At 35.0% G+C, this 14,725-nt stretch overlaps 1 protein-coding gene across 1 annotated transcript in view; it reads right to left on the reverse strand.

Annotated features, from left to right (window-relative positions):
- The window catches only part of LOC149785218 (cryptochrome-1-like), a 63,005-nt gene extending 52,435 nt beyond the window's left edge, over positions 1-10,570 (reverse strand). Inside the window, exons 1-2 of the mRNA XM_089979031.1 lie at positions 10,441-10,570; positions 6,692-6,965 (exon numbers count right to left, since the gene is read on the reverse strand). Of these exons, the coding sequence (XP_089835157.1) occupies positions 6,692-6,906 (215 nt within the window). The 5' untranslated portion in view covers positions 6,907-6,965; positions 10,441-10,570. The remainder of the gene's footprint in view (positions 1-6,691; positions 6,966-10,440) is intronic.
- Positions 10,571-14,725: the final 4,155 nt, after the last annotated feature.

Genomic DNA, 14,725 nt, shown 5'->3' on the forward strand with positions numbered 1-14,725 from the left:
AAAAACACCTAAGTAAGGCTGCAAGAACTCTGCAGGAAAGAAACCTGAGAACTCCAAAAGAGTCATGGGAGGAACAGATCCTCCACCCATTATAGGTACATCTGTATGAGATCCCTTATTCAGCTGACCATAGTGTATACAATTTTTTGTGTATATTTTTAAAAAGTTGGGCAGTTTGGGTGAGTGTCCAAAGGACCTTTCTTGTGGCTGCACTTTCCCCGTGACCACCTTGACATTGGTACCAGAAATAATTATTCCTGCAACTGAGATGATTATGTATGGAAACAATTATGCATACTTACAATATACAGTACATGTATGTACAATATGTAACACAAAAAGCTCATCTGTATTTATATGGTGTGTGCTCTATACACCCCAGTGAATGATACAGGTAAACATGGTAACCGAAGGAAGACTTTTTAATTGTTAAACTTCTTTCATTAAAAGGTGTGTGTTAAAAATACAGATAACAGGCACATATCACAGGATCAAATATTAATTTACAACTAATAAAAACATCCTAATTATTGTCTTTTGACAATAAATAAAGGGAAGGAATATGATAATTCCCATCATGATAGGGTGGAGACTTATTCCTATCCAGCTGTATGGATGATGTAGAATACAATCATACCCCAACACCTTGCTGAGATGGGATACAGTGTGGTAACCTAGACATTTTGGTTCCATTATATTATGTATATTTAACTGGTAATACCCATATTTGTTGTCTTTTGATAATGATTATATGTTATATACATACACATTTTGTACTTTTCCTTATCCAAAATCAAGTTTATTGCATACCTGTGAGAAAACATAGCTAAAACTTTCTCAATGATTGTAGATCAGATCATGTAAAGATGTTTACCTGAATTTGAGTTAAAAAATATACTCTTGATTCTGACCTTATAATCTTCTAGAATGGAAATTCCATTATCAGTGACAAAGTATTTCAAGAAAATCCAGAAAATGATAATTGCAACCTAGGTCAGGTAGAGGGGTATATAATCATCTTTTTCTAAAAATAACTCATTCTTGCCTTAACATCAGAATCAGCCTTATTTTTGTGTTCAGTTTTGATTTGGGTGGATTAATTTATTCAAATTATTATTTACTGGAATAGTGCTCAATAATATTCCTGGACTGGAACATTAATTTGAATTATAGTGAATTTAGACAAGGACATTTTTGCATTATATTATTGTGATGCATTAAAAGACTCTTAGCACATTATCACAATCCACGCAATTGGCACATTAGCACAATTGAGACTACAGACACGTTAACACATTCAATACTGGAATTTAATTGGAATAATGCTGAAGTCAGTTTGGAACTTCATCAATTTGGTCTTGCGACATAACTTTTAAGACTAATTGGGAATTAATTCAAAATAGTGTACTTTTTAAATTTTCATTATGTATGCTAAGGAAATAAATTGTTTGCTGAATTTTACAATGCTTGTTGGTTTTCACTCTTTTCTGTTAAGACCATAGAGTCATAACAATTAAAGAACAACATTCTGATAAGAGGGGTTACCAGCATTGAAAATAAGTACAGACAAGGAAAAACTGTAACAGTGTGATATTAAATTTTGCAAATGAATGACCACAACACAGTATAATGCTATCAAGAGAATTTTTCTCTGGACACATTATGTTGTTGTTGCTGTTGTTGTTCTAGGGTTTAACACCATTTTTCAGCACAAGATAGGCTATACATGGTGGCCAGTATAACTGGTGGAGGAAGAACACTGGAATACCCAGGAAAGAACCACCGACCCATGAGAAGCTACTGGCAGGCTTTCCCACGTACCCACGCTAGCCGAGCCTTGGACTCGAACCCATGCAGACAGAGGTGAGATGGCAGTGATCCGTAACGGTAAGCGCTTTAAACCACTCGGCCGCTCGAGGCCCCGGACACATTATGCACACAGTCATTAATATGGCGTCCATAAAAATGATGACCATTCAGTGTATGGGGATGCAAAGAACATTGGCGAACTGTGTCCTTTTGACAGTTCTCCATTCAATGGGAGAATGTATTCACATCAAACAGACGGGGTTTTTCGACATTAAAAAGAGTAAGCTACTCATTTGTGATCAGATATGTGTTACTATTATTAAAACTACATCTCTGAATTTATTTGCCAGTTTTCTGAAACATAGTGTTGCATGTAATGCAGCCTGATTTACTTAGTGCATGATGGGGTTTTAAGCTTCCATATAATCTACAGATCTGCATCTTGGCTCGAAATTATAGTCTTATAAATAGAGACTACATACATCTGACAGAAAGGTTTTTACCTCAAAATGGAGGATTTTCATCTACCTGTTTAGAAAAATAACAACTACTGAACAAATTTACATTTTTTTTATATTAAAATATGCAAATCATGTAATCAAGTCAGTGACATTCTTTTCATGGTAACTTGTTGCTTTTCATACTGTCCTTGTATGTAAAATATATTTTAGCATTTCTTTGATAATTTCTGGAATAAAGGTGGCAGTCCTCATCACTATTGAACTTAACACTTAGGAAATGATGTACTGTTGTTACTCCAGAATCAGACTGAATTTTCCTCAGGGGAAAAAACTCTTTTTCAGTATCAACATTAAAATGTAGCAATGTCAGTGCAACTCTACTGACTCAACCATGAGTTTCAATTGCTTCCTGCTGTGGGGAGATTCAGATTGCTAAATGCCTACCAAAACTGCTCTGGAATGGTACTCTCTGGGTCTAATATTGTTTCAATATCAATATAATTCTTTAAAGCTGTACCAATGTCACTTTTTGCCAATTATACTGATACCTCGTATAGCCAATTATTAAAATTGCCGATACCAATTATGAGACCAATTATTTCAAGAAACCGCCTGTTCTACAGTTAGTGAAAGCAGTAGCATTTGATTGACAAGTAAACCATGCCTATTTCTGTTATAACTAACAATGCCTAAAATGGGTGCGGATTTATGTTAACAGTTCAAATGTGGTCTCATTGACTCAAGCTACCATACATGTGATAACTATTTCCCACATTTTATATCCCACCTTATTTCTTATTGTTAACTCGTATATGCAAATAAAACTCTTTACTAAATAACATATTTATTCCGAATTAGTTTTGTGGGGGCACATATGCTCCGTGATATGTTTCTTCATTCCTTCTTTTAATTTAATGATGGTAATCAATGCTTACGTATACGGTACAGTAATGCCAGGTCAAGCTGACTCATGTAAGTTTCACTGTTGGGAATGGAGATCATAATGTGCTCGTCGAGCAAATATCTACAGCATTCAGTGATCATTCTTGGGATTTAGGAAGTAATTCACTACAAGCAAAGCATGTAAAGCACAGCAAAAAAAAATTTCCTAACTCCTGGTTGATGGAGATGTGCTTTGTGAAGCTAGCCATAAAAAGGAGGTGGGGGGAATTTAATTCCTGAATGCGTTAAATTGATGGTCGCATTATACGTCACTTATCTTACATTGCAAAGTACGATCATAGGGTTTTATTATTAAAATGTCATTATCTAAATAAAGTTTCTTACAAAAAACTATTATTTGGAAATTAATATACATAATATAGATCTGCTTAATACCTGATGTTTCTATTAAAAAAAGAGAGAGACTGTAGATGTCAGGAAAGTAGATATTTTACATCTGATAATGCATTTATTTCAGGTGATAACAGTCATACCTATGCACTAACGGTGATGCGTAATGCAAAGACCATGGAAGTAGTGCAAAACGGTCAAGTAATGATTTATTTTGTAATATTATGGTTGTATTGCTTGTTGTCAATAATGTAATAACTATCCCATCTTTTTCAATTTTTACTGACTATTACAATAATAGTCTTGGAAATATATTCACTACTTATTCTGGTGACATTCTTTGAAAGCTGGCGACAAAATACTGAGATTGGCGAATTTTTCTGGCGACAACTTTTTATAAGCCAGGACCATCCCTGTAATGTGTATGCTGAAGTCCAACAGCCACTGAAGGCCTCATTGGCTGGTTGTCTGCTGTGATTCGGATGAGTGCATGCATGGTATTGACAATTTGTTGTGAGCATACAATCAGCGTTAGTTTACAGCAAGCGTGTTAAAAAGTATTTACTTTTAAGAATATACTGTCTTTCAATTAACCCCCAAATCAAATGTTTATTCCTTAATTTCCACTATTTAATTCTGATTTAAAATTCAAGCCACGTCAAGATGAATGTTATGATTAAATTTATATTTTGGAAATTTGTTTACATCGGCACCGATTATTTCTACCGATACCGATTATACCGATAATCGGCCCGATTATGAGTATGGCCGATTAATCGGTATAGCTTTACAGTTCTTCATATTTAGTACAAACAAATTGATTATACCATCACACCCTTTGTGACTTTAAGCCTAACTTGTCATCTGCTGTCGTCATTATCGTCACTATCAACACACTCTAATAATGAAGAAAATTATTATCTCTTACAACTATTATAAATGCAGACAAAAAACCATTTCATCTGAAGCATTATGGATTACAATGACAGTTAGTGACATGTACTTTAGTCTAGTTTATATTCAAAGGATTAAATCCAGGTCATTAGTGCCTATATCAGTTTTTTTGATGCAGTTATTCATATTGGTGTCAAACGCTTATTTTGCCAACACATTATTGTTGTTGGTCACATTCTGCAGATAGTTACTCATAATAGTGAGTTTGTATAATAAATTATTATTATTATTATTAGACAATTAAGTTTATGATTTCTTATGAACAATAAAATATTCACTAAGTGAGTAGATTTTGTCCATTTGCATTATTTTTTGTGCAATTTATGAGTCAGGGAACATTATTTTGACTAGATTTAAAAAATGATCTGCTACCATGATGTATGATGTCATTCTTGTCAGACTTTAAAATCAGCTTTACAGAAACAGTAGAATGTATATTCAAGTACCTTTGAATTTCACTGCATCCAATGAAATTCCTGTTTCCAGCCATAATAATAATAATGAGGACTTTGTATAGCGCCTAATCTTTAGAAGCTCTAAGTGCTTTACAACATTAGACAACACATATAACATAAAAAACATATATAATGATATTATTACAGAAACCAAACACCATGAAATTAGAAAACATAAAAACCTGCTGAAAATATTTAAGGTAGGAAACATTATTAAGTCTTTAAGTTTGTTCTTGCAGTCGAAATAGGTGAGTTTTAAGAGCACTCTTGAATGGGATCATGGTTTCTTTGTTCTCTAAGTTCAGTGGGCGATTCATTCCACTTTGCTGGGCCCTGGTATGAACAAGACAGAATTGAGTTACAATAGTCCAGTCTTGAAAGTACTAATGAACACACAAGTGTTTTAGTGGCATCAACTGAAAGATATTTGCCATCAATGAACTGACAACCATCACTGAAATTCATGTGATATTCGGTTGCTTGGATTTTTGTGTTTTGGCACTGGGATAAGACATCTTGACAAACATTAAACAATGAAGATGAAATGACCCAGTTTTTATGTCACCTGAACTCCTGAGAAATCCAACCTAATCAATTAATGTCTTTAATCCTGTACAAATTACTTTTCTTCATATATAGTACAGACCCTAATCCATCTCGACAACTTTAAGCACTAAAGCAAAATGTACCATGTGGAAGGAACCCAAGTAATGTTAATTGTTTTATGATAATTGTGCTCTTTAGTAACCCAACCATAATTAACATTTTTATGACTTTCAGAATTACTTCTGCTCACACATTGTATAACCCACCTCAAGAAACTTAAAACAATGAAGCCAGCCAACCATACCGACAGGATCAAAGGGTGAAATTAAACTACACTGTCCTGGCCTGCTTAAGCCAGTTCAGTCACATGATCACTGCTGTACTACCATAAATATACTACAATGGAACCAAAATGTGAAGAAAACAATTTGTCATTAATAATTTTGTGTACACAGGATATTTCAGAGAATGATGGGAAGGACAGGAGATACCCCATAACTTGATATAAAGGTTCACATGCATGACAATAGAAAATGGTAAACCTTAATTTTCTTGGAACATGGAAATAATGAAATTCAGGAAAATCATAGTATTTCTTAAAGCCCCAGCCACATGTTCTGTGGTGTAACTTCTTAAAGTCCCAACCACATGTTCTGTGGTGTAACTTCTTAAAGCCCCAACCACATGTTCTGTGGTGTAACTTCTTAAAGTCTCAACCACATGTTCTGTGGTGTAACTTCTTAAAGCCCCAACCACATGTTCTGTGGTGTAACTTCTTAAAGTCCCAACCACATGTTCTGTGGTGTAACTTCTTAAAGTCCCAACCACATGTTCTGTGGTGTACCTTCTTAAAGTCCCAACCACATGTTCTGTGGTGTACCTAAGCAGGACCCTAAACTGCATTGGGAGGAACAGTAGATATTCTCATCAAAAATCATTTTTTATTGGGAGAAGGACCCAAAATTGTTTTGCAGGGGGAGGGGAGGACAGAACATCTGGCTGTGCCACTGCACATAGTTTGCTATTTCTGAGGTTTATTGAAATTAGTGACCTAGTTGTAATAACTGTAGTCTCATCAGACCACAGTCAGGACATGTTACTTGCTGCCTATGAAGAAACATTCTACACCAAAATTCTCACAAGAAATTTATATTTTAATCATACAGCATTTACCTGGAATTTAATTTCTTCAGGTTATTGTCTAGATCTTGCAGCGACTGAATCAAGAATCGCCATCTGTTTACTCCAACTTGTGCATTCTTAGTAAACCATGGATCCAAGATGAAGATGGGCCAAACATAGGAAGAATTTTCAAAAGCTGCCAAAAGAGCTGGATTGTCATGGAGACGCAGACCTTTACGGAACCAATGGATAGACCTGTGTGTCATAGTTCTGCCTAATATTCCTTAATCAGCTGCTGGCTTTCCCAGGATACTATGACACCCAACTGAAAAAGCAACAATCTAAATATTGGTGGTAAAACAATGTTTTGCATAAATTAGTGAACCCAGATCCCCCCGAAAGACAAGCAAAAGTAAAAAAGATTTTTTGAGAGGAAAAAGGAAACAAATTCAGCAGAAAAATTATATAAGCAGCTTTCACTGGCAATTACCTTTTAAAAAGCCCTGAAAAATATAAATACTGATGATATAAAAAAATCCATTGGACAGCATAGTTTTCCTCATCTTTTCTCTGTGACTTTCCCCATTTTACATACCCCATCCCACAATCAAGTGTTTCAAAAATTGGAGAGCTACAAGAAATGGAAGCACTAGCTACAAAATTATCTTTAAAAAAATGAGAACAACTGTTGATTTGAACAAAGCAAACATCTTTTGCTTATCAAGCTGCTAGAAATATTCTTCCTTGATTTAGACTGCTAATCAATCCCCACAATGCTTTTTTATACCAATGGTAGTTAATGACCATCTGAGTAAACAACATCATTATCAGGACTTTTTTATTGGCCAACCAATCATCAATGGGAAAGGTTTATTGGTCGAACTAGATAGGTGCTGGAAAATATCTGAAACAGAAGTGTGTTGATCTAGATTTTTTTTTAAATAAAATTTTACAAACCAGTTGAACTTCAATTAGTGCGCTGCAATTATAAACAGCGTAGAGTAGAGTAGACTATCCACTATTATGGCACAGATGCTTCTATTTTCTGGATCACATCCTCTAAATAATATATATCCTTATTATATATGGGGTAATGATGGACTTTAAACACTGCAAGGATGCACAAAGATGGGCAAAGACAATACATAGCCATTTTAAACTGAAGATACTGTAAAATACTCGATGATGATTGCATTCTTATAAAAACAGAAATGTTTCCATTGTCTATATGCTGTTCATTTTTTCTATTATGTACATGTCTATTTATACTCAGAGTTGTAATGAATTATGATAAAGACTCAAAAATGTCTTTTGTCAACAAAAATGTAATCTTCATGACAAATACTTTCTCAGTCATATCCTTTACCTCAGAAAATAAATATCAGTAACACCAAATTCACACAGTCAGTACGAAACCTAGGTGTCACTCTGGACAGTACTCTCACATTGCACCAACATGTCATGAACATATGCAAGGCTGCATATCTTGCGGAGACGCATCAGCTCCATTTGCAAATATCTTTCACTTGATGCCACTAAAACACTTGTATGTTCATTAGTACTTTCAAGACTGGACTATTGTAACTCAATTCTGTCTGGTTCATCTCAATATCTGCTTCAGAAACTTCAAAAACTTCAAAACACAGCTGCTCGGATCATTTTTTTAATCTCATTTAATGATGCAGAAAGTTCCATGTGAGAATATATTTTTAATGTACTTATGGTAAGTACTTGAAAACGAGAAGCACGCAAAGATTTTTTAAATATGATTTAACTAAAAATTACTTGTTACAAGTACATGTTTTATTGAAAGATATATAAGATAAATACCACCATGTAGGCCAATTCTGCACATCAGGTATATCTGCGCAGCAATGCATCATTTCTGTAAACATTGGACCAAATGTTTTTTGGGGTCAAACGTCCATTTTGTATCATGAAAGAACGGTTGTACTTTAATTAGAAAAAGTGATATTCATAAAGTGTAAAAAATATCACACATTTCGACTCAAAATGCTTATGAAAATGTGATTTCTAAATGTCAACATGAAGATCCACTTCATGACCTTCTTGAACCTGTAACTCAGAAAATCCTATTTACTATGTATCTTTTAGAATCATGCAAATAAATACATAATATAAAAGATGGAAATGTATACCTTAAAATAAATTCTGCATCTTTTTCCTCGGATGCGAGAGGTCGTGGGTTCAATCCCCGCCCGAGTCATACCAAAGACTTACAAAAATGATACTAACAGCTGCTTTTCTTGATGCTCAGCATTAAGAGGTTAGTGTTAGACTAGTTGGCCAGGTGTCAGGATAATGTGACTGGGTGGGACATCATGCTACATGTCTGCGGCATGATGCCCCAGTGCTAACATCACCATAAACTGCCACACTGCAGACATCGTAGCGATATGACTGAAAAATTGTTTAAGATACGTTACAAATCCTATTCACACACACACTCGCATCTTAATCCAAGTTTCCAATTTTGCAAAACACTGTCCCACATGTACAAAATCATCTGCTACCAAACTGGTTAACAGAGTTCTCAAAAAATTCCTCTGCAATATAGTCGGTTTCTACATTTTTTAATAATTTTTCACCATAAACAAGACGTTGTAAACACATTACATCCTATTCATTGTTGTTTCTCTTTCACATATTAGCTCTTTTTTATTTAAATGTTTAACTTTACTAATTTTTTTACAAGATTGGTTTAGTAGGCTTAATATCTCTTGACATATATTGGCATTCTTACGTTGAATTTTGTAAAATTAGCTCTAAACCTGACCTAATTACTCAAATGAACTGCTGACAGAAACAGTCCAAAGCAATGTATTTCATTTCTATAGCCCAATGGATAAATATTACATCTTTTCAAAACTGTGCAGAATAGGCCAAAATATCGTGAGTCATGAAAGCACAGAGGTGGTATCCAGTGTGTCCAAAATTATTATTATTTTGAACAAAATATTCTGTTGACAATTGCCTCTTTTCAAATGGTAAGCTTTGCAGTATTTTATTTTCATCAAACGGTCGTATTCGGTATGCCTTTTGCTTCAGTAATGGTGATGAAAATCTTAGATGTACAGAAATGCCCAACAGCACTGTATATATAATCTAAAGGTTGATAGTTGCAGATTTGTTTTGTACACTGCAAAGACAGAGCAAAGATGGAACAACATACAGACAACATAACGCTTCTAATTCTTTTATATTTATTTTTATATGTTTTGAATCAAAAGTAAATATTTACCAGTATTGCCAATTTAAAACGTCTCAGCACCATCTTAACAGTCGTTAATACAACCGGTAATATATTCCAATCTCTACTGTAGTCCTACGAAGTAAGACTATTACATGACAGTTCTGTTTTGTTCAAGCACCAAGACATAAATAACGCGTGATACATCAATAACGCGTGAAACTATTTACATTGTACGACTAATTTCAAGGCTACTCAACGGCACAGGGGTTCGTTACCACAGGGGCTCGTATCTTTGCTTATAAGTGACCTGTCATACATGTACTATATAATAACTATTATATAGTACATGTATGACAGGTCAATTTTAAGCAACAATACGAGCCCATGTGTTCTGTTACAGGTTAGAACCCGCATCCTTTTATTCATGGACGGATACTCCAAATTATCTTTGTAACGAGCCCCTGTGGCTCTGAGAATCAACTATGCATCGTGCATAATGCTATTTGCACGAATCATGTCAAAGTTTACAATATGCAGATATCAAGTCGCATGATTTCGTACTGGCTTTAATGAGTATTGAACGTACCTGACAGTTCCAGAAAAATGTACAGGGACAGCCACTTTAGATACAGATCGCCGTAAATGCTTAGTAGTGGCGGGTATGGTTACGCAACATGTTAACCACAACGTTGGACTTCGATCATTTTAAAAAGGTAATGCAACGGCAATCTCTAATCCTAAGTTATCGCGCTATGTATAACTGTGGTATATGTGAATCACAGGAGTCTGACGTTTTATTAATACAGTACAGCGAAATCTCGGACAACATGAAATCACCTTATCGGTAATATAAATGAGAACTTATATTTGATTCATAAAACGTCAGACTCCTGTGATGTGAATTTTTGAGAGAGAGAGAGAGAGAGAACTGACAAACAATAGCGCAAAACTGGTGCGAAAAACAGGTACTCGTATCGTTGCTAACAATTTGAATGTAACAGGCTGATTCCGACCAGGCTAATTCGGCCCAAATTATTGGCTGATTCAGCCCAGATTTCTGGCTGATTCGGACCATGTGAAATATTATTAAGCTTCGTCTTGGATTTAAATGTGACATTTAATTTTTTTTTTTCAGCATGAAATTTCTCATTATTCCCACGTACGTTGAGTAATTCAAATATGCATTTAAGGCAACAAATCCCCGATATAACGTATGATAATGGGGTTGCTATATATAATAAAATTAAATAAAAGGAAGATTGTTTGTCTTGCTACGGGAATTTAATATTGAACTATTTTTTAAGACAGCTCATTCAAGTTTGTGCAAAATGTAAATAGTTTAGGTCACATGTTCTCGACGCGAGCGTGATGTTGAGAAAAAAATACAATACTCTGAAGGAAAATAAAATCATACAGAGTGACAAAATACCTTAGATTACCCCCATTACCCGTTCTGACATAGGACCATCTCTATCATACTATATAAGAAAGAAGGAAGGCGGAACAGACCAATGAGTTCCGACAAAAAATAAAACGCTCCACGAAAAATTATCTAGTAGAAACATTTATTTTGACAAATAAATGGTTCCTGAAAATGTTTTCGCGAAGTTGGCCGCCAACCTGATAGAAAACGTTTCAGGTTCATAAATGGCTGCCATGAGCATTCTACGTGATTTTATTTTGGTTTTTTTTTTTACTTTATGACGACCAATCTGTCAGGGCCGCCTTCCTGCTGCTTAGTCGTGTTTAAATGAAATTATTTTTTCTCAGTTTCAAGATATAAACTAAAAATAATAATTAATGGATGTGGGAGAAGCATTAAGAACAAGAATAGCACGAGAGCGATTAAAAGCAATAGAAGAATATTTACTAGTACGAGAATCAGTTAAACGAAAGATGAGAGCTGCTCAAGAAGCAAGGGAAGGATTCGCTGAGTCAACAGCTGAGTTATTCAAACCAGTAACTGAAATAACTGAGAAAATTGTTCTAGGTGATATAAAAGATCCTGAGACGAGAAAGGAAGATATCCTTCCTGTGCTGAAAAGAACTGAAGAACAAACTCGACCACAACCTGTTGCTGCACCTGTATCCGGACCTATACCTCTAGCCAAAAAAGCCAGAGGTAGAAAACGTGGAATAAAATTCAAACCCAGAGCTGGTGTCGCAGTTAAAGAACCTGCAGGAGCTGAGGGTGGAGAACCCATAGAACCTGAAGACGAAGAAACAGATGATGAATCTAAAGATGCTCCATGGGATAAATTTAATTATAATGGGTTGCAAGCGATAAGAAAACGACCTTATGCTAACGACAAAGATATTCGTGAATTTGGTGCTTTTGCTCACTCTTCTTTTAGGGAAAGAAAAATATTTTTAAAACCTGAATATCTTTCTAAAATTAAAAGTAATAATGAGTGGAAAGATTTATTATTTAAAGTAAAACTTAATAAAGATCGTTTAACTGGTAAAACAAATGATCCTCTTTATAAAATATTTATGCAGAGTGCATTAGATGCAGTAAAACTGGAAAAAGAGAGAGCAAAAGAAATAAAAGAAGAAAAAGAAAAAATGAAAAGAAAGAAAACATCTCAACCTCAGCAGAAAGAAGAAGATATACCATCAGCTCATCTGGAAGAAGATATATATTAACCTCAGCAGGAAGAAGATATATATCAACCTCCCCCTCGGTATCCTGAATTTGATATACAACCTGAAGAAGAATATTACGATATTCAACAGCAAGAAGAAGAAGAAAAACCCTTGGAAAAATACGGAAAAATGCTTAAAGAAGATGTTGTTCACAGATTTAAGGATAGTGAGAAAGAAGCAATTAGAATTGCTGCTCGTCCTGGAGAGAGAGAGATCTTTATTTGAAACCCGGATATAGTAAAGATGACATACAATCCAGTTTATGGCCAGTAATAATATATTTTATATCTAAGGATCGGGAAATTGATATCGATGATCCAGGATATAAAAATTTTTATGAAAAAGTAATGAAAACGCGAAAAATATTACAAAAACTACCAAAAACAGGTAGTGGTTATAATATCTGCCCTGATAATATTGTCAATGATGTATCTCGGCTAGAGGTTCTTATCGGGGGAAAACGAGCTGGAAATAATTCACACGAAATAATTAATGAAGCAACAGATATTTGCAGAAGATTATTTCAGAGTGGTGTTATTGATGTAGCTATTTACCGTGATCCCATTGATGAGATCGTCGACTACCACAGCGATTAAACAATCAGATGATAAATAAAAATGATCGTACATAAAGGTCATCGCGTAACATTACCGTCTCGCGTGGTAAATTCACGATTACCAGTATATAAAGTCACATACGGCGGTCAGTTAGGATTTATTACTCGAATAGCACCTAAATTTGTTCCTATTGCTAAACAACTAGCGATGAAAGCTATGGGATTTGTTCGTGATAAAGCTATTGGTGTCGTTCGCGATAAAGCTGCGGCCGCTGCCAGCAAAGCATTTGACGCCGTCAAAGAAAGAATACTAAGATTAGTAAGACGAAAAAAATCACCCGCCAAATTGTTACCAATTACCGCTGAGATGCCTAGCGATGTTAGTAAAATAATAAATCGCGCAGCTAATCAGAAACTAGCGTCGCTGATTCAACAAGAAATAATACAACCACAACAACCGCTACAAGAAATAGCAAGTACTAGGGCATACGGAGATGGTCTTCGTTTTAGACGATAAATAATAAAAATAAAATTGATGTTCTCGCGAACAACTAATGAGGCTTTTAGGTTAGACGAGATAGCAGAAAAAGATGAATCTGTACGAGATTTTCAATAGTATTCGTATGACGCGATAACACCAAACAGTAGCAGTCGAAGTGAATTACAAGTACAAGATACAGCAAGATATTTTCTACCATGTGAGGCTTTTATCGAGGTTGTTGGTAGAATTGTTAAAAACGACAATACTAATTATGGACGAAATTTTAAGATCGGATTAGTTAATAACGGTATTATGGCGTTATTCAAGAGCGCTGCTTACATGGTTGATGGAAAAGAAATTGAATCAATTAATGATAACATTGACGTAGCAACAACAATTATGGGCTTGGCAAGATACTCAGATGATTTTACCAGATTAGCTGGTCCAGGTATGATGTTTACTAAAGATAATTCTGATGTTGCTGAAAATACTCAATATACCATTAGACGACCAAGAAATTTTGCTGGTAACGCTGATGTCGAAGTTGAAAGTATGATAATAAATACTTCTCTCGGTTATAATGTCGGATTTAAAATGCGCACAGATATGTTATCAACTGATGATAGAAGGTTTTCATGCACCATTCCACTATCACATATATTTGGATTCTGCAGGTGGTTTAGAAAAGCTATTTTTGGGGCCAAACACACAGTTGTCTTTTATAGAAAAGGCGACAGCAATGATGCTCTCTGGAGAGAAGCAGGTGCTGGTGCAGGTGATAACGGTAAAGTTGTATTAGAAAAATTAACATTATGGATGCCATATATGACGCCATCAATAACTGAAGAAAGAAAATTATTATCTTTTATGGACGGCGGTGGTAGGTTTATTATGTCGTGGTTGACAACAGTAACAGATAGCATCAATTCTAATGTCAACGGTAATTTTGCCTGGCACATAGCATCTCAACGGGGTGTTTCTGCACCAAGACATATTTTTATACCTTTTCAGAGCTCTGATAGATTAAGTGATCAAACTAGAAGTCATATGATTTTTGATAATTATAATGCCAGCGAGATCTCACTCAGAATAAACGGACATCAGGAACCGATTGAAGAAATTTCGTTAGATTATGCAAATAATTCAGTAGCACGCGGATATCGCCGTATATGGAGCTTTATGGGTCGA

Source organism: Sinohyriopsis cumingii, chromosome 13, assembly GCF_028554795.1.
Source record: "Sinohyriopsis cumingii isolate HCF-2022 chromosome 13, ASM2855479v2, whole genome shotgun sequence".
Taxonomy (NCBI): Eukaryota; Metazoa; Mollusca; class Bivalvia; order Unionida; family Unionidae; genus Sinohyriopsis; species Sinohyriopsis cumingii.